Source organism: Sinocyclocheilus grahami, unplaced genomic scaffold (genome assembly GCF_001515645.1).
Source record: "Sinocyclocheilus grahami isolate Dianchi unplaced genomic scaffold, SAMN03320097.WGS_v1.1 scaffold1006.1, whole genome shotgun sequence".
In the NCBI taxonomy this organism is placed as follows: domain Eukaryota; kingdom Metazoa; phylum Chordata; class Actinopteri; order Cypriniformes; family Cyprinidae; genus Sinocyclocheilus; species Sinocyclocheilus grahami.
Window position 1 is genome coordinate 99,374 of NW_015506185.1, and position 21,407 is coordinate 120,780.

A 21,407-nucleotide genomic window follows, 5' to 3' on the forward strand; every position below is an offset into this window, starting at 1 on the left:
AAACTGAGGGGGAAAAAAAGTTTAAGCACACTATCCCCCGGTTTCACAGACAAGGCTTAAGCCTAGTCCCAGACTAAAATGTAAATCTGAGCCGTTTCAACTGAAAGAAACTTGCACTGATTGATCTTAAAACATATCAGTGCCTTTGTTTTGTCTCAAGATGCACACCAGTAATGTTTTTTTTCTAAGACACGTTTATAAAAATGACTTAAATGTCCTAATTGAACTATGGCCTAATCCTGGTTTAGTCTAATCTCTGTCTGTGAAGCCAGGCCTTTAAGCCATCAACTCACGATCCCCAACTGGAAATAAAGCACTTAATACCTGAATCGGGCCTCAAATGTATGGGTTGCTTTCCAAACTCACTATCTGATGAGAAATTAAGAGAATATAAATATGAAGTCTTTCTGTTTGCACATTTCATTGAACACGTTTAATTTGTATATCTATAAAACACCTCTTGGATATTGTGAAGATCAGCATCCACCTCAGTGTCCTCCTTGAAATCTACATGTGTCCTGTTGTGTCTCTGTTCTACTGACTGATCTAGTATTTGTCATCTTCTGCATCGCTGAGAGCTTCACCGCCAGCGAGAGATACGCTCTGTGTCAATCTCTTCCGGAAGTGTCCGTTGGGCACCTGCCAGCCTATCCGTGACCTCGTGCGCATCGAGGCGCTGACCGTGTTCGCGCGGCCTAGGCTGGTGGCCACCGCTGCCTCAAAGGTAAGAGTTTCCATAGGAGCGGCAGAATCAGGGCTGTGCTCGTCATCTTGTAGGGCGAGGAAGGACTCGGAAGGATAGCGGCGTGCGGATGAACCCAGATATTCACCCACTTCAAATTGGGTACTTTCCTGCTGTCTCGCCTCCTGGTCTTCAGCACCGTCATCCCATAAAGCAGTACTACAGCACCCTATCATCTGCTGGACGGTTGTGTCGCCATCGTCATCATCATCATCAACGTGCGATGAAGGTTGCGTGTGGCACACTAAGGGTGAGTAGGAGATGTGAGGGTGTGAGCAGGTGGAGGTCTGGGACAGGCGACGCTTGCCGCTCGGGGTGCTGGACTCGGAGGTGGAGGGAACGGGGCTTTCGGAGCTGTTTCCCTGCGGAGAAATCAGATTTTAATCAAATTGAGGTCATTTCAAGTTAAAGGGTCCATCTTCTGCCATTTTGGAGAGTACCATGATGCATGCACATGCTTTGCGTCCAAGCGGCAACCTCCGGCTCTCTTTCGTGAAGCCAACACGGAAGGGACTTAAACTGTAATTCATCGACTGGCTGCAAAAGGGAGTCAGTCCCATAGACTCCCCATGTTAAAATGCCCAACTGTACAGCAGGAAAAAACATGTTTACAGCTTGGTTCAAAAAATTATTTTGGTCTATATAGCTAATTTTGCTCTTCATGACAACTGTGAGGGGGGTGAATTTTTTATAACTTATCCGTTTAAATTATATTAAGCCTTAAAGTTCTGCATAATTAAGGGCGTGGCCACTTGAGTGACAGCTGGATTGCCGCTGCGATTACCGGCATCGAGCTAGGTGGGCGTGGTTTCAGCAACCAGCTCCCGCCTCTTTGCCCAATTATCCGGGAGTGACGCGCTGCCAAGATGGCAACAGCTGGCTCCGCCCACTTTGAGCTTCAAAAATGCTCTTCAGAAAACTACGGGTGACGTCACGGACACTAAGGCCATGTTTTTAAACAGTCTATGTTTGCGTCGTGGCACTCTCAAAAATGGCGGAAGACTGTAACTCTGGGGAGAATAATGTCGCTATTTTTGTTTTCTGTTCGCACAAAAAGTATTCTTGTAGCTTCACAAAATTGAAGTTTAGCCACTGATGTCACATGGACTGTTTTGCTGATGTCCTTCCTACGTTTCTGGACCTGGGAACATTTCAGTTGCGTTGCGGTCTATGCAGGGTCAGAGAGCTCTCCGACTTCATTAAAAATATCTTAATTTGTGGGTTTGGAATGACATGAGAGTGAGTAATTAATGACAGAATTTTCATTTTGGGTGAACTATCCCTTTAAGATACAGTAGGAGCTTCGGCTGATACAATACTTTTTGAGCAATGTTGCTTTCAACGGGCAACCTGTGAGATACAGGGCCCACGACTGATCTAAAGTATCCAGATAGAAATTGGTTACCCATTCTCAATAGGAAAGTGCCCAAGCAATGTTGCTAAAAAAAAGTTGCCCGGCAAAATTGCTCAAAAAGTTTCCCCGTGTATGATCAGTCTTATAGTATCTTAAAGGGATAGTTCACCCAAAAAAGAAAATTACCCCATAATTTACTCACCCTCAACCATCCTATGCGTTTATGACTTTCTTCATTCAGACAAATACAATCGGAGTTCTATTTAAAAATGGCATGGCTCTTCCAAGCTTTATAATGGCAGTGAATGGCTGTTGAGAATTTTAAGTCCAATAAAGTGCATCCATCCATCATAAAAAGTGCTCCACACAGCTCCGGGGGCTGAGTAAAGGCCTCTTGAAGTGAATCAGTGCGTTTTTGTAAGAAAAATATGCATATTTAAAAAGTTATAAACCGTAATCTCTAGTCTCCGCTAACTGTCATACGCGCGTTAACGAAAGAGTGGCATCCCAGCGGATTTTATGATGGATGGATGCATTTTTTTTCTATTGGACTATTGCATATCATCACCCATGCACTGCCATTATAAAGCTTGGAAGAGCCAGGACATTTTTTAATATAACTCCGATTGTATTCATCTGAAAGAAGAAAGTCGTATACACCTAGGATAGCTTCAGAGTAAGTAAATCATGGTGTAATTTCCATTTTTGGGTGAACTATCCCTTTAAGCTGGTAGCTGGTTTCTATATGGTCTAAACAGCCTGACCCAGTGTTGCTCTGGATCTGAGTCTCACTGCTTAGTGTCTCAATTTGGATCTGGATTTTGGCTTAAGGTCCTTGACGAAACCTAAACATAGAACAGTTCTTTCTTCTTTAATTTCTAACTGTCCAGCAGGGGGCAGCATTTGTAGCATAATGTTCAGTTAAACATCCTTTAGTTTTTTTTTTTTTTCTCAAAAAGCTGTGAGAGGTCATGCGAAACAACCTTTACAAATAGATATTTGAGCTGTTTGTTTACCTGTCTGGTGACCCCATGCATGCGCTCCTCACTGGGAGAGCGGGAACGAGATTTTGAGTTGGAGTTATCCGGGGAAAGTAAGAACCGTTGTTCTTTTGGTCGTCCTCGCACCTTTTCCATGTACTGTGTCTGGTCTGAGTGGGACACTGTAAATTGTGAAATAAAGCACTCGAGTTATAAACAAGGGATTTCATATCTTAAACGGCATGTGTTTTCATGGGGATTCTCATAAAAGCATATGACTACAGAACTGTTCAAGCCAAAGCAGAGCAAAGGGTAAGTTCTTGTGCTATATGTGTATTGTATGTGAGAGAGAAAGGTTAAATTGTTCAAATCATATTTTCCAATTTAGTAACATGCTGTAACTTTTAGAGCTTCCTCCTGGTCCTAGAGTGTTTGACGTACACGCATGCATTTTATCAGCTCTTGTCTCTTGCAGGGTGACTCAGTGGACAAGCGTTGGCTGGTGTATTTGTGTATTCTGGAGTTGTGCGGTGTCTTTTCACTTTACGAGGGAAATGCAGTAACCCACCTGCAGCTTTGTAGCTCTTGTGTCTGGTTCTGAATGCATGTTCAGGTGGGCGATCATCCCCCCACATGCCATTCAACCCTGATTCATCAACCTGCACATCAGCATCACATTAGATACAGTCAGCGCAACATCTAGTCAGTCTGCAACTCATCCTTCTATAGTTCACTTTTTACTATTTGTAATAATATCTATTCCAAGAAAATTATTTGTTTTTGCTATTTTAATTGTTAACCTCTTGATAACATATTGTGTTGTTTAACCCAGAAACCAGGTGAGAAGAATTTATTTTTCCTTGCCAACTATTTCAATAGGAAGAAGACTAGGTACCTGAGAGGCATCGTAGTCTTCACTGCTGTCTGTACGGTGGGTCATGGGCTGCAATAACAGCTCCTGTGGTGATATGGGGCTTAAAGCCACAAACCCTCCACTGGTCCTACAACACAGAACCACATCTTTAATGCATACACAATACTGTGAGTGAAACCTTAAACACCTATAATATAAGTCACTATGCAGTGTACTTAACAGTATAGTTTATATGCTATTAAGCAGCAATGATAAACGTGTATTGTGCCATACACTCACAATATTAAGCATGCATTGGAGTATATATTGATACAGTTCAGTTATGTGTTATTTTAAACATGACCCTTCTTTGAAGACATTGGAACTTACAAGGCTGATCCAGCGCTGTGAGATATCAGGGGCAGGGTGGGACTTTTCTGTACAAAAGGGGATAAAAAATACTGTGAAATTATAAAAAAAGGACAAAGCTTTATGTATTTGTAGCATACACAAAACATATAATATGTAAATATGTCTATAGATAAATTAATCCTTAAAAAAAGCATGAAATAATGAGTACAAATGAGTCTAAATTTGAAAAAAGTCAGCCTACCTGTGCCTCAATCTGTTGCCTCAACTTCTTGGCTTTGCTCTGCTTAAAGTAATCCATGATCATCATAGAAGCATAGATCTTTCCAACGGTCATGTCCGTGTCTGGAGATACATATATTCACAGTCATTATGAAAGTACAACAGATTCATTTACATCAACCAATCCAAACTTTTAACATAGGCCAGTTTAATGCTCATAACACTGTTAAAATGGAAAGGTGTCATGTAATACCTACGGAGCCCCTAAAGGAATAAGGTGATGCCAAAATAATTAGATGACAATGCTTTTGCATTTCCACAAGAAACTTTGCATTTGCTTGCAAAACATTTGATGGAAATACTATGACGCGGGAACAAAAACTTTGAACATTCGTGAGTGAATGCAAAGTTTCTCCAGAGAACACAATATTTTGAAAAAAATTATGTTTCCCATGAATGCAATACTTTTGCGAGCAAAATAAAAATAATTGAAAAATAATTGCTTCCTATTTTTTTCCATCACTATTGCTGCGTTCAAGTCCTCCTGGGACGTTCGTAGTTACGAGTTGACAAGTCAGTTTGGTCGGCACATGATGGCGGTGTACAACAGAGTCTGTTAACTCTGCTTATAAATTAATATTTTACGTTTTTAATATATCTTTTTTTAGACCAGGATCCCAGTATAACTGATTTTCAGCATCAACAAATGCTAAAATACAGAGATTAAAAAAAGCTGTTCGCTAAATGCAACATGCAACATGGCAAATCAAAAGATTTTTCACCTATAGGTAAAAATAATAACGATAGCATTTTTTTTACTTGGATTTCATTAACTAGCTGCGTAACAAGAACATGACCAATTTAAGTTTGTAGGACAACTAAACTATCGATTTAAACAAAACTTTACCGTCAACTACAGACGTTGCATCCATCGATTCCGCCATGTTTCTCATTGACACGCCCCCAACTCTGAAACTCTGGGCTTAAAGAAAATTTAGAGTTTCCCACTCGTAATAACGACTTTGTGGTGGCGTTCATGTGCGTTCAACTCATAAATACGATCTATCCGACATGACTGGAACGCACCATAATTTCCACTAGTGGTCTCTTGCTTTTGTACCTCATTGTATGTGAAACCGGTTTCTTCAACATATTTCTCAAAATATGTTGTAGTGCTGACATTCTACTTGAAAATGGTCTTTCTCAGTCCATACTTTTCTTTCGTGTACCGAAAGGATGAAGAAGAGTAGTTTCCCCAGCTCATGACAGGTTTTTGGTGATGCTCACCTGAATCGCCAGTTTCTCGAACACTCCCTCCATTTCCTGTTGTCTCTTTTACAATGACTGTATAGCAGCCACTTCCTTTTTCACACAACCACATTTTCAGCAAATCTGGCTCACTGTATCTGTGTTACATAACAAGTGAAAGGAGGGGGGCAGGACATGCACTTTCTCATGCAGCCGCGTCAGAGCTTTTGTCATGAGGTAACGCTGAGGTCATCAGGGTACCAGAGGGACCTGCCATCAAGATGACCTTCCATCTTCCTTAAATTTATAAGAGTTGAACTCTTCTCAGTGGTGACAGTCAAAGGCCAAGTAAAAATAGATCCAGTCAATGAGAATAGAAGACACATTGACCACAGAGAAAGAAGGAGTTATAGAGAGAGACAGCTCACAAGCATAGACGCGTAGCCAGCAGGAAATAATCAGGGTGATTGGATTACACTGCAATATTCATCTGCATGTCATTCTCTGCAGGGGAACGTGCTCCTTGAATGGCTACTGGACCACTGAAATCATTTAGAGTGCCCTATCTACTTATCCTTATATACATGCAATGCATACTTTTTCATATTTATCATATTCTTGTGATAGTCATTATGATATTGTTAAAGAGGTGAAAGGAAGACTGTTTTCTGTTTTAATACATTTTAAAATGTAATTTATTCCTGTGATGGCAAATCTGAAATTTTTCGCATCATTACTCCAGTTTTCAGTGTCACATGATCCTTCAGAAACATGAATTATTATCAATGATGAAAACAGCTGCTTAATACTTTTGTGAAAACCATTATTCATTCTTTGATGACTAGAAAGTTTAAAAGAACAGCATTTGTTTGAAATAGATTTTTTTGAAACAAGGTGAACGTCTTTACTGTCACTTCTGATCGATTTAACGCATCCTTGCTGAATAAACATTAATTACAGAAAGAAAAATAATTCTGAACCAGAATTTCGAATAGTAGTGTAAAAATAGCTGTGAACCAATTCCTTGTATTTGTTGCTTCTTCGTAAATTAACGTTATTTGAACTTGAATAACATCCAATAGTCCAGTAACTTATTTGTAGGTAAAGTTTAATAACAGAATTAACTGGAAAATATTACATGGTTAAAAAATTGTATTGCTCCAATATTGCATCACAAAAACATTGCCAATAATTATGTCATCATCACTAAGAGATATTATATTACACACCATAATTGATTTAAAATACATGTATTTCATACTAAGTATGCTTCAAAGACATACTTATTGACATATCACTTAAGATTACTGATATGAAATTATAATTACATTTATTTGGAGTATTTCTTTGTTGCACAATGCACATTTCTTAATATTATGCCTAAAATGTGTTTTAATATCACTATGAATAATGATTGTATGATCTCTGTATCAGTCTTTAAATGCAAGATATTTAAAGTGTACCTGAAGTATACTTGCAATAGTTCCACTTTAGCACAGATATGCTGAAGTATACTGTATCTTTAGTTGGACTTCAGCACTACTTCCTCACAATTAGTGACCAGTTTAGTATTCCAAAAGTACAATTGCAGGGTATTTTTATTAAGCATATAAATATGTAAATGTATTTGTATTAGGCTTAGCACAAAATGAATATATTTCAAATACCTTTTACCTTTATTTTTTTCACTAGGGTTAACAATTGCTTAATCCACACAGTTATTTATTCCACATCTATATAAAAAACACTGGTAACTTATGGTTCTTACATTGGAGGAGAGTGAGCAGTAATTATTGGTGAAATTCCGCTGACCACATGTCAGGAACAAGAAGCACATTTTTATTGCTCAGAGTTTGCTATTTTATAGCAGGATGGAGCTCAATTGAGTTTTTAATTTCATAATATCAAGTTTGTCTCAGATGTCTCTCCTAAAATTCTTTAAGGAAAACAAAAATAGACACAAATGAAACGATTGTTAAGAGTAAGGGTACAGAGCTATAAAATGATTATGAATCACACAGCTCGAATAATGCTTATGGAATAATTGATGGGCAATGTTTCCATTAAGATTGAAATCATATTGAAATACTTTTTGTTGCGGACTTTGTTATATTGGCAAATCTAAGCACGTTTGAAACATTATTTCAATCATGACAACTCTCGGAAGATTTAACATGGTGATGGATATGACCATGTTAATGTATTTGGTCTTGGCGGAATAGATCTGCTACGCTGCTGCTGAAGGTTATTGCTGTAGTTGTAGATTATTGCTGCTGCTGCAAGCAAGTACAGGAACTTGCTACTGCCAATGCATATGGCGATACGGTGCCGTGAGTATTTAAGACATACTGCTGCTGCACAAATAGCATATAAAATAACCCATAGCAGATCTATACAGGTGGAGCTGGGGAAGGTGGAGGGTTTCAGAGAAACTCTGAAAGCGCGCTGCAGGAATCTCTAGTGAATGCTAGCCAGCCATATAAATGCAAGGCAGTAAGCTCATTGGCTGCATATGCAGAATGAACAAATCAGCATGGGCCAAGTCGTTTAACTCTCTGAATATCATCAGTTACATTAACAACCCGTCAGCCTGCACCATCTAGAGTTTCATGACTGAACTATATATTAATATCTATTGAAACACTGCAGGAGACACTTATTTAGATTACTAGGATGTTTTTTTTCTCAGGAGAGAATTCTAAAAAGCAAGAATTTAAGAAAGAGTCAATCTCGTTGCTGTTTTGAAGTAACAGTCGAAGAAATCATCTGGGATTTCTCTTATCCTACTGTACCAATAGGGAATGGGAAAAGATGACTGAGTGCTATTGAAACCATGCCTCTAGAGAAGGCCTCAGTATGTTTAATCACAAAACATGATTCATACATTTTCATCAAAATCAAGCCAATATAAATCATTGCAGTGCTCTGAGATTTCACAAGTCCTGTGTTGAATGTGGAAGAGATTGTTTTGATATTGTGCCTTCAAACCGTTATCGCTTCCACCCAGCACTAAGGCCTATTTTAGTCAAAGTGTTAGGGAAATCCTTTTGATATCATCACTTTTAAATGTCAGTTATATTTTGAATGGTCTTTTTTGATTAGATAACATACACAGCACACAACAGAACAGAGGAAAGATTCATCTGGCATAAAGTCGTCATTGAAGATGTATATCTTGTGTATTTTTCATTAAGGTCAGCAAAAACCCAGATGCAACCCTCTTAGATCAGGATCCTGGTTCACCATCTGAGCTTTGGCTGAAACGTGCTGACAGTGTTTGCCTTGAGCCGGTGTCTGCAGGTAATATTACAAAAAGATTGCTCTTTTCTTAGCTCAGGTGTTCTCAGTTATGTTTCAAAGAAGTATCAATTTTGCCTCAGATGTTTTCTCTAAAAAAACACAATGTAGAAAAAAAAATTACTTAAATTTTTTTACGATTCTTCTGTAATTATGCTTATTATTAATGAACTACATTATTTATTTTCACATAGCATCAGTATTTTGGTCAGGTAAATTAATTATGAAACATTGGGTGAGTGCACATATGTTTTTTTGTTGTTGGTGTTGTGACGATAACAGACACTTGCATTGACAAGTGTTTGTGTGAGAGGGTTATGAGATATCAGCAACTTTAGTTTAAAAGAGAACAAAGATACATTTATCGGTCATAACTTCTAGAGAAAAGTATTACAGTGGACAAAGATGAATCTTGTTAGAGCACATGTGTCGACCGTCTGCGTTCATGCATGCTATGAAATGCAGTATACTTTGAAAGGCTACGCATTCGACTGTACGAATACGCTAGTGTATGTTTTATTTGGGCTTAACAGTATTGGTTCCTTTCAGGTCTTCCATCTGTGGGAGCGATTACCCTACAGAGTCCTGCTTTACTCTGTACTGAGAGCTCTTTGCCGGAACCGTCAGCTTGTGAGGAGCCCACGCCACACAACAGAGAGGAGAATGTAGCTGGGTCAGTGTTTACATTCCTTCCCTTCTTACAGGACAAGGCTTGTGTGTGTTTATGTAAAATCCTCACACAAAGATGATCCAGCGTGAGGTGAGACTGTGCAGGAACATTTGAACAGTTTATACTGTCACCCACCGTGGCCCCAATAAATTACTTTGACTCCCAACTGGTAGGCTACGTGTAAACCCTTTTAGCGTGGACCAAAAAAAACCCAAAGGAGACATTCTTCTTGGGAAATGCAATCGAGAAAAATGTCTTTTTCCATTATTATTTTGCTACACTCAATATTTAGAGACCAGAACTTCATAGAGACCTGGACTGAGCCCTTTTGACTTAGACATACTTGGAACTACGTAGCAACTACCCAGAACACCCTAGCAACTACATAACAACCACCTAGGGTGCCTAATCACCTATAGGGTTGCAAACATTTTTGAAAATTTCCAGTAAATTTTGGAAACATTTCAGAAATTTGGGAAACTTTCCAGGATTGTTTTGAATATTCCAGGGATTTTTGGAAAGTTTCCGGAAATGTTCCACCCCTTTGCAACCCTAATCACCTAGCAGCCACTGATCAACTATTTAGAACATCTACCAAACAACCACCTTTGTAACCACCAGATAACTGCTTAGAACACTTAAAAAAAAACTAGAACAGAACACTCTAGTTAATCATATAACAATCATCAACCACTGTGGACACCTTAAAGGGGTCCTATTATACTGTTTTACAAAGTCTTGATTTGTTTTTTGGGGTGTACTAGAAAATTTTTTCATGCTTAATTGTTACAAAAACGCATTATATTTCACATATTTTACATCATTGCAGCATCTCTCTTCCCAGTCTGTCTCAAACGCCCTGTTTAGTTCCTGTTTCGATGAAGCCCCTCCTTCCAAAATACAAAATATGCTCTGATTGGTTAGTTGCTCTGAACGCCCAGTGCGTTGTGATTGGCGAACCGCTCAGAGCGTGTTCTGGAAATGACATGCCCCTTACCATAGCCGTGAGTTTCATCTGCTCAGCTGTAAATATTAACAATGTCGTCAATTTTGCCATACACTCTCAGAAATAAAAGTACAAAAGCTGTCACTGGGGTGGTACCTTTTCAAAATGTACACTTTTGTACTTTATTTAACCCTAAAGGGTGCATATTGGCACCTTAAATGTGCATATTAGTACCTTTTGAAAGGATACCACAACAGTGACAACTATTGTACCTTCTGAGAGTGTACCAGTTTGAGCCCAATTCAGACCCTGAGAATGTTTATGATCAAGAGGATCATGCAAAACCTTTGCAAACACAGTTTTTACAGGATGTTTAAGAGAAGTATGTGTTTTTATTTATTTATTTATTGATAACACTTTATAATAACTTTCAATTATAAACCATTATCAAACATTATATAATGCTTAACAGATCATTAGTTAATATATATTCACATAGCTAGACATAGATAATGTTCTTGTTAATGTTTACTAATGAACTTACTAATCATTACCTAATGATTAACATATGATTATTTAAAGTTCAGCCCGGGGTCGTCAAATGTGGTTGCCGCAAGCCCGCCGGACGCTCCTTCATAGAATCTGCTGGCCGCCGCTCACTCAAGCCCTCCGGCCTCCGCTCAATCTAGGTTGCCGTGTGTGACGCTGTGTGTTTCGTTGTGAAAGCGAAACTACATTGTTGTCGTTCCAAAAGAGGACACAACTAGAAATCAGTGGTTAAGTTGTATTTACAACACTGTTCCAGAACTGTTCAACCCAAATATTCAGATGTGTGCAGCACATTTTATGGAGGACTGTTTCCTGATCCTGGTAGAGTAGACTACAATGCCGGCTGTTCTGACTCACAGACTGTCAGTACGTTTTTTATATATAAAGAATTTGCCACTGACGATTCAAACGCGAGTTTTGAGCAGTGTAGAGTAGCGCTTGTTGTTTGTCATTTCTCCGATCACAAATGCAGACATGGTTTTATGTTTACGCGGCGCGATGCAACACGTAAAAAGACAGTATAATATATACATTATATATATATACATTATAATCCGTAATTATGTCCCCACTGGATGCAGCAAATGCCTCATTTATAATGGGTTTTAATATTTTTGTCTCGTCGCTCCGGCCGGGACAGGGCATCACAGTGTGGTAAGGGGCATAACATTTCCGTCACACACTTGAGGTATTCGGCCAATCAATGCACTGGAAGGCTGGCCAATCACAGCACACCTCGCTTTTCAGAACGATGAGCTTTGTAAAAATCGACGCGTTTCAGAAAGGCGGAGCATAGAGGAGAAACAATAATGTACAGTATGTGGAAAATAATGTGTTTTTTAACCTTAAACCGCATAAACACATTTCATTACACCAAATACACAAAATAATGTTCTTTTTAGCAACATCATATGACCCCTTTAATGTAGACTAAAATACTTACAAATGTCAGTAAACTTTCAGTTCATATGATCTTCATTTGTTGGTCTTTGTTTGTTGTGTAGACTTCTGTCTTAACAAATAATCTATTAATTATTTGTTCATGTTTTTGCAGTACCCAATCTAAAGTGGAAAATATTCATAATTTGCAAATGTTTATAAATGTTTACATTAGTAATGTAATCATTAATACCTTTATGAGCAGTCGTCTCGGGCAAAAAGTGTCCCGAAAGACCTGAATTTACCCTATTTACACATCTTTTCTAATCATTTATTAATCAATTGTTCATGTTTTTGCAGTAGCCAATCTAAAGTGGAAAATATTCATTTGTAAATGTTTATAAACGATTACTAATCATTTAGTATCTTTATGGGCATTGGAATTTTAGCTACTGTAACAAGGTTTGTGTAAAGGCTGGCTGGTTAAGTTTAGCTAAATGCTTGCTAAAGACATAACAGATTGTAATTTTGGTGCAAAATTTTTTTTATTGTCTCATCACTCACATTATTACATTATTATAGTATACCATTAAACGGGATGTTCCATGAATCATAAATAAACAGGAGAAAACTAATCATTTTTTTAAAGAATATACTTGTTAATTTATCAAAACAATGCAATATAAACAAATTGAACTGTTCCCTTATAGTAATTAAATTGACCCCTGTACACTTTATTGACCCTTTAACCAACCCTTAAACCTACCCATACCACCAAACCGGTCCCTAACCTTGCCCATATCACACCTCAATAGCAGTAAAGGTGTTTTGCATTAACACAAGCTTTTAATCATTTTATAACATCCGTTAAAATCATTTGTAGATATTTAATAAGTGCTTGATCATGTGGAATTGAAAGTTTAATGACATTTGTAAGCATTTTAACTTGCATGAAATAATGATTTGTTAAAAATAATTTAATGTTTAATAAGTTTATTAGCAAACATTAACAACACATTATCTCATGTTTCTAACTCTTCGAATATATATTAACTAATGATCCATTAAGCATTATATAATGTTTGTTAATGATTTATTAATGAAAGATATTATAAAGTGTTGCCTTTTTTGTAATTTTCTTGTACATTTTAGGTACAGTGTTATACACCATTTAAAAGTAATGGCACTTACTGTATACAGGAAAAGTGTCTATTCGCCATGGCGACAACAAGCTACTAAAGCAGCTCTTCTTCTTTATTCAGCTCTTCTTCCACCCAGAACACTGTAGTTAACCACATAGACAGGGTGCGAACTACGGGGGAGCTCGGCTCCCCTTAATAAGACATGGGCTCCCCTGAAAACGTGATTTGTGAAATTTTGGGGGGTGAGCTCACAGTAAGTCCTGAATCCAGTCCAGGCCAGGTCCAGGTTTTTGTTCTGGCAGCGCACAGGAATCCAAGGCCATTTCCAAAATTTCAGCAATTTCACCACAACAAAACTGAAAACATCCGTCTGTGTCTGACGCGGTGAGCAACGCACCCAAATGTTCTGTGCATTTTTGGTTCAAACAGCTATTCAATTTGATTCAAGCACAACAAATGTTACGCCACATGAGAATACACAACAACAACAACAACAACAACAACTGTAAAAAGCTGAACATCTACCAAAAATAACAATAGTCTCACTCATCCATGGGTTCTGCAGGTCAAAGTTTTGGTAACACTTTAATAATCCATATTAGACATTCTACTAACTATTTGCAACTCCATGTCCACTAGCACACTGTAAAAAAAATCTGTAGTTTTTACAAAATAATTTTGGCAGCTGTATTAAAAAATACAGAAAAACTGTAAACACATTTACGGCCCAAAACTGTAAATTTTACAGTATAAAACTGTAATTTACAAACAAGAAAATTTGAATGTAAACCAGTAAATTCAACAATGCACACTGCTATTAAAATCTGTTTTGTACCTTTAACATACTGACAACCACCATAATAATGCAGGTGGTAAAAGAGAAAGCCACATGAAGAATCAAAGCTCATCACAAGCAGCTTCGCCACGAGCAGAAGTATATACTAATATACAGAAGGTGCATTCATGCAAACACAAAACACCATCATGGTAACACACATGATACTTAAATAATGCATTCAGCTTTCATTAAACAACAGAAGATGTAACATAAAGCCCAAATATACATAACTAATAACAGAAACTATTAAAAAACATGATTATTTAAACAAAATACTTTAAAATGTGGAGTGTCATGCAGGGAATATCAGTTTACAGTTTGACTGTACATTATACATTGATGTTATTTTTACTTAAAATATATAAAAAAAATCAAATTACAGTATTTTACTGTAAAATTACATGAAATATCTGGTTAGATATTTTACAGTTTTTCCCTGTATATAGTACGGGAACTTACTGTTAACCTATTAACAGTTTTAAAATTACACTTATTTTTTACAGTGCAGTCATTAGTAGACTGTCTGCTTAATATCTGCTCAATCTTTATTTCGATGCTCCCCAAAACACACTGTTCTGACTACAGGTAACTTTACACATACGTCAACTTATTTTACTAACCCTAACCTTATGGCCAACTAATACTCTAATGAGAGTTAGTTGACATGTAGTTGCAAAGTTACTTAATGATTTTCAAAATAAAGTGTAACCAAAGTTGTTCTTGAAGGGTGAAGGCCCAGGATCTTTGCATATTCATAACTACTGTTAAATATGCTAACATATACATTTGAGTTGAACTACTGAACAGAGTTGCATCTGTATAAATGAATAAACCAAGCGAAATCAAAAAGAAACATGATTGTGGATGTTAATGAGCAGCGGGTACTAGTGAAGTGCCTCTATGCGTATGACAGTAAGAACAGTATAAATCATTAGAAACTATATTATATCTGGCATTCCAGTAGGTTGCACTTACCATGCAGCTCGGTCATATTCTCCCCAGATGCGCACAAACTCATCCAGATGGTGAGGTCCGAGAATAGATGAGTCTCGGGTCAAATACTCAAAGTTGTCCATAATCACAGCCACGAACAGATTCAGCATCTTAGGAAAAATAAAGTGGCAATATTCTGGATGTGGTCCAAGTGCACAAATTTCATTAATATAATATAAGAGGGATAGTCCACTCAAAAATGATAATTCTGTCATTAAATACTCGCCCTCATGTCGTTCAAAGTATTCGACGAGAATACTTTTTATGACTGATGCGGAAAAGAGAAGAAGTCGTTGTTTTTGTTTTCTCTGCGCACATAAAGTTTTCTCATAGCTTCATAAAATTACGGTTGAACCACTGATGTCGCATGGACTATTTTAACAATGTCCGAACTACTTTTCTGGGCCTTGAATGTGATAATTGCATTGCTGTCAATGCAGGGCCAGAAAGCTCTCGGACTTCATCAAAAATATCTTAATTTGTGTTTTGACGATGAACGGAGGCCTTACGGGTTTGGAACGACATGAGTAATTAATTACATAATTTTCATTTTTGGGTGAACTATCCCTTCTGTTCTGACTACAGGTAACTTTACACATACGTCAACTTATTTTACTAACCCTAACCTTATGGCCAACTAATACTCTAATGAGAGTTAGTTGACATGTAGTTGCAAAGTTACTTAATGATTTTCAAAATAAAGTGTAACCAAAGTTGTTCTTGAAGGGTGAAGGCCCAGGATCTTTGCATATTCATAACTACTGTTAAATATGCTAACATATACATTTGAGTTGAACTACTGAACAGAGTTGCATCTGTATAAATGAATAAACCAAGCGAAATCAAAAAGAAACATGATTGTGGATGTTAATGAGCAGCGGGTACTAGTGAAGTGCCTCTATGCGTATGACAGTAAGAACAGTATAAATCATTAGAAACTATATTATATCTGGCATTCCAGTAGGTTGCACTTACCATGCAGCTCGGTCATATTCTCCCCAGATGCGCACAAACTCATCCAGATGGTGAGGTCCGAGAATAGATGAGTCTCGGGTCAAATACTCAAAGTTGTCCATAATCACAGCCACGAACAGATTCAGCATCTTAGGAAAAATAAAGTGGCAATATTCTGGATGTGGTCCAAGTGCACAAATTTCATTAATATAATATAAGAGGGATAGTCCACTCAAAAATGATAATTCTGTCATTAAATACTCGCCCTCATGTCGTTCAAAGTATTCGACGAGAATACTTTTTATGACTGATGCGGAAAAGAGAAGAAGTCGTTGTTTTTGTTTTCTCTGCGCACATAAAGTTTTCTCATAGCTTCATAAAATTACGGTTGAACCACTGATGTCGCATGGACTATTTTAACAATGTCCGAACTACTTTTCTGGGCCTTGAATGTGATAATTGCATTGCTGTCAATGCAGGGCCAGAAAGCTCTCGGACTTCATCAAAAATATCTTAATTTGTGTTTTGACGATGAACGGAGGCCTTACGGGTTTGGAACGACATGAGTAATTAATTACATAATTTTCATTTTTGGGTGAACTATCCCTTTAAGACATAACTGTAAATAGTATCAGGGAGAGTCAGCTAAGATGTTTTTTTTATTGTGTAAACAAAGACTCATCTGCAATTGAAAGATGCACATGAGAAACTACCTCCACAAACACTTAACTACCAAATGCATAAACAAAGGCACTTACTATAACCTCTTATTTACTTAAAACAAATGATCTTGTCCTGTTTAGCTTGTGTATTAATCTAGCTTATGCTTTAAACTTGGCATTGTTTGCAACCAGGCTTTGTATGACAAATTGCTTTCTTATAATTTCAGCTGACAGCAGACATCCCAAAATATAACTGGTTGTATTTGTTTTGCCCTCTTGCACTGAACTTGAGTAGAAAGTAATGTTACTCTATATGCAATGTACATTTCAGAATTCTGAACAGGACGATGATAAAGTCTCACCAAAAATGAGCTGAAAAAGATGAATGAGACAAAATAGAAATAGGCAAAGTCCGTGCCACAGCCCCCTTCGTGATCTGGAGAGGTGAAAGTTGGTGGTATCGAAGGGTCCAGTTCACACTCCTTCCCCCCGAGACACGAGAGCATGATCTCCTGCCACGACTCTCCTGTGGCACTTCTGCAAGACGTAAAGTAATATATCTACCCAGGAATGAGTCACCAAACACTAGAGCACTCAAACACCTCTCCAGTCTTGTAGAAAACATAAGAATGAGTAAATGACAGCATTTTCATTTAGAGGTTAAATGCACATTTCATTAAACTATACATTCCATTAACTATAAACAAAAGAAAGAATGCTGGTCTAATTCTACTAAAAATAAAGAAAGTAAACAACAGTCATTTTTTCTCTTACCTAAAGAGCAGCATCAAGGCACCAAAGAACGTTTTGAAATTGGTGTGTTGATTAATGTGGCTCTCATCATTCAATTTAATATTACCGAATACCTAAATAATAAGATAAGAGAGATTGTTAGAATCAATCTATACTGAATATAGATTTCATATCGCTACTCAAAAAGCCAGACTAGCAGGTTTTTGATGCTTCGGAATTTCTGGTACGTTGTCAAAAATGGAAATAATCATCTAAATGTGTGCCCTAATATAATTTGGGGGGAAAAAGAAAGACTGCAGATTTGGGTTAGGACTTTAACACACACCAACCCACAAATACTGATGAATAAACAGATTTGATCATTTATAGAGACTGAGCTGCCGAAATACAAGTACATTCTGATATTTGGGGAAGTATTCAGCCAATACCATAAAATTATGTAGTTTATGGGAAAAGTTTACATCATTTTGATAACTGCCATACATGATATGAAAAACTTACTTGCATGCCAATAATGGCATAAATGAAGAAAAGCATGGCAATGAGAAGGCAAACATATGGAAGAGCCTGAAACAAGAAGAGAGTGAAAAGATTGTTGTACAAATCTTTCCTTTATTTATTATTTTCCTTTCCTTCATTATATATTTTTTAGACTGAGCAAAAAAAAAAATTTTTTTTTTTTCATGACAAAAACTTTGGCAATTTATTTTAGCTTTCTAGACATGGAAATCACGATTTTAAAAGTCTGTTTTTTTTTTCATGACCACACAAACCCTGAAGAATAGTGGTGCATTCAGTACACATGTGATTTTACCTTGAAGGACTGAACAAATGTCCACAGCAGAATCCGTATTGTGTAGCCTTGTCTCAACAGTTTAATGAGTCTGGCTGCCCGGAAAAGCTTCAGGAAGCTCATATTGATGGTGTTCACAGACTGAATAAAAAGAGAGGGGCGAGAAACTGTTGTAGTAAAGATTACTTGATAGACAATTTAAACATTTATCTTGTTTATTTTTAGATATGCATTTACTGAAAAATAAGTTAAAACAAAGGAAACAAACAATACAAGTGGCCCAGAAACCCCAGCACTGATACACACTTCTGATTCATATACTCGGACCACTACATATGAAATATTCCTACCTGTAAATCTACCACAATTTCAGAAATACTGCCCAGCACAGTGATGAAATCAAAGATGTTCCATGTATCACGGAAGTAGTTCTGTGAGACGAGACCAGAGTGACCATAATATGCAAGTAAATCAATTCAGGTGCATTCTTCTTTGAATGATACTCATTAAAGGGATAGTTCACTCAAAACATAACATGTGCTGTTAATTTGCTCACCCTCATGTCATCCAAGATGGAAGTTACTTTTTTTCTTCTGTAGAAAAATTTTGAGACCATCACTTTGAGAGTCAAAAAACCATATCAGGCCACACAAAATTAATCCCCATGGCTCCTTGTGATATATGTTTTGTGAGATATGGTTTTTGACTCTCAACGTGACGGTAGCCATTGATTTGCATTTCGTGAATCACCAAAGGTCACAGTTTCAGCTAAAAATCTTCTTTACTGTTGTACTGAAGAAAACGAAAAAAAAGTCTAAGGGTGAGGAAATGACCAGCAACTTTTCATTTTTCTGTGAACTGTCCTTTTAACATCAATGCGATGTCATTAAACTCACCATGAACCCAAAGGCGAAAATCTTTAAGATGCATTCCAGAGAGAAGAGCACAGTGAACGCAGTGTTGAGGTGCTTCAGGACGATGTCGTAGGCAGCTGGCGCCGAGTGGTACTGAAAAGCATTACGGTTATAAATCACAAATGCTGTATGCATCTCAAAATATCTCATTTAAGCTCTTTCAGCTAAAGATGACCATGAAAACCAAAACCGAATATACAGCTTTACTTTTTCAAATTTACAGAATGTGTTCCAAGCTGGAATATTGTATGTTGAAAGTTATACCTTCATCATGAGCACTACTGTGTTGAGTGCAATCATGACTAGAACCGTGTACTCGAATGACGGCGACACCACAAAGTGCCACAATCGGTACTGGAGGGTCTGTCTGTTCTGAGGCATGTATCTCGTTAGGGGTTTTGCACTGATTACAAAGTCAATGCATGCCCGCTGGAAGAGTGAGATAAGAAAGCAGCGAAGGAACATGCAGGTTAGTACTGCTGATTAGAAACCTTTATTATTTTTCATGCTTAGATCAGACTCTTCTTCATAATAATGCCGTTAATATCACTAAATGGTGTTAATAAAACCTAGCTATGTGGAAAAATATGAAATAGGTTGATGTGCAATCCAGTCGTAAATGTACATTCACCTCGTTTTTCTCCAAGTTGCACTCCTCCATCATTTTGTCTCCCTGCTCCTGGAATGTGATGATGATGAGAGCAACAAAGATGTTGACAAAAAAGAAGGGGAAAACCACAAAGTATATGACATAGAAAATGGACATCTCCATTCGGTTTCCTCTGCTTGGGCCGTGGTTTTCCTCAGTCATGTCCACCGAGTGTTGGAGAACTCTGTAGAAAGCATAATGAATGCATCCAATGAATTCAACAACAAACATTTTTTTTTGCAATTTATTTACTGCTACATGGACTGAATATGATGTTTGTTTTCCCAAAACATGGCTCCGTTCTCATTTAAGAAACCTGTGGACATTTCTGGGTTCTCAGAAGTGGAAGTCGTCTCTGGGTAAACTTCTATAGTGGTGGCCAGAAACATTTCTATGCATTTCTATGACTTTCCACATAAAGAACAAATATAGAGAGAGTGATTGTGGTGGTCAGAAGAGAGAAATATGTCAAATTTGCCATTAGCCATTGTCTCACTCTTTCTGTAAATGAGTGCCAGAGTAATATAGCTCACAGTATAGTGTTACAAATGTGCATTACATTTTTTAATTGCTAAATTTATGATGGAAACGCATCATCACAGTCTGTGAAAAGCATCCATTTTCAGTATTTAAAATCTGCAGCATTAAATCTCTTCCTGCTTCTTCACAGACATGCTACTCAACCCACACTCAATTCATCAGTGACAGTCCACATTATTTCCCCTGCCTTTTCAACCACTGATTCTTGGCATCAACTCTTAATCAAACATCTCTCCACATGGATCCCAACTCAACATTAGTCTCAGCAGTAACACTGTAACATAAGGACCATGACAAACAGAGGTGGCTCGCCAATTCTGGGTCTAAACTGATGTTTTCTAAACTGATGACTGTACTCCAGAAGTCTTCAGACAATCCATCATTTCTGAAAACAAGTTGTCTGGCTGCTTATAGGGATTAATGTGCACATCTTTGAGAATTTGCCAATAAGTACCAAAGCTGGAGAAAAAGATTGTAACAAGATAAGATCTGTTATGAAAGGTGGGACCTGCAAAGGTTTCTTTGAGCAGTTATCTAGACTGTGCACACAGTTTATTATTGGATGCAATTAGCAGCATCACGTCTCTTATAACGGCGTGACCTTGAAGAAATGTTTTATGTGGAGGCTCATCTTTCTAAGCTCTATGAATCTCTTTCATAAATCAAACGATGGAATAAAATAATCTAAATAACAGTGCCGATAAAAATACATTTGCTTGCCTGGAGTTGCATGGTTGTAACAAGATAAGATCTGTTATGAAAGGTGGGACCTGCAAAGGTTTCTTTGAGCAGTTATCCAGACTGTGCACACAGTTTATTATTGGATGCAATTAGCAGCATCACGTCTCTTATAACGGCGTGACCTTGAAGAAATGTTTTATGTGGAGGCTCATCTTTCTAAGCTCTATGAATCTCTTTCATAAATCAAACGATGGAATAAAATAATTTAAATAACAGTGCCGATAAAAATACATTTGCTTGCCTGGAGTTGCAACAACTATAGTTCTCTGTTACCTCATCATAATTATGATGAGTTGGATTAAAAAGTAGAAAGAAGAAA

General features: G+C 37.4%; 1 protein-coding gene across 1 annotated transcript in view; it reads right to left on the reverse strand.

Annotated features, from left to right (window-relative positions):
- Positions 1-207: 207 nt before the first annotated feature.
- cacna1eb (calcium channel, voltage-dependent, R type, alpha 1E subunit b) overlaps positions 208-21,407 on the reverse strand; it is a 64,183-nt gene continuing 42,983 nt past the window's right edge. The window contains exons 27-43 of the mRNA XM_016250767.1: positions 19,790-19,991; positions 19,423-19,587; positions 19,141-19,251; positions 18,595-18,675; positions 18,266-18,385; positions 17,953-18,018; positions 17,473-17,564; positions 17,061-17,235; positions 16,058-16,185; positions 12,901-12,916; positions 4,774-4,825; positions 4,543-4,643; positions 4,320-4,366; positions 3,972-4,077; positions 3,645-3,735; positions 3,113-3,258; positions 208-1,104 (exon numbers count right to left, since the gene is read on the reverse strand). Of these exons, the coding sequence (XP_016106253.1) occupies positions 547-1,104; positions 3,113-3,258; positions 3,645-3,735; positions 3,972-4,077; positions 4,320-4,366; positions 4,543-4,643; positions 4,774-4,825; positions 12,901-12,916; positions 16,058-16,185; positions 17,061-17,235; positions 17,473-17,564; positions 17,953-18,018; positions 18,266-18,385; positions 18,595-18,675; positions 19,141-19,251; positions 19,423-19,587; positions 19,790-19,991 (2,257 nt within the window). The 3' untranslated portion in view covers positions 208-546. The remainder of the gene's footprint in view (positions 1,105-3,112; positions 3,259-3,644; positions 3,736-3,971; positions 4,078-4,319; positions 4,367-4,542; positions 4,644-4,773; positions 4,826-12,900; positions 12,917-16,057; positions 16,186-17,060; positions 17,236-17,472; positions 17,565-17,952; positions 18,019-18,265; positions 18,386-18,594; positions 18,676-19,140; positions 19,252-19,422; positions 19,588-19,789; positions 19,992-21,407) is intronic.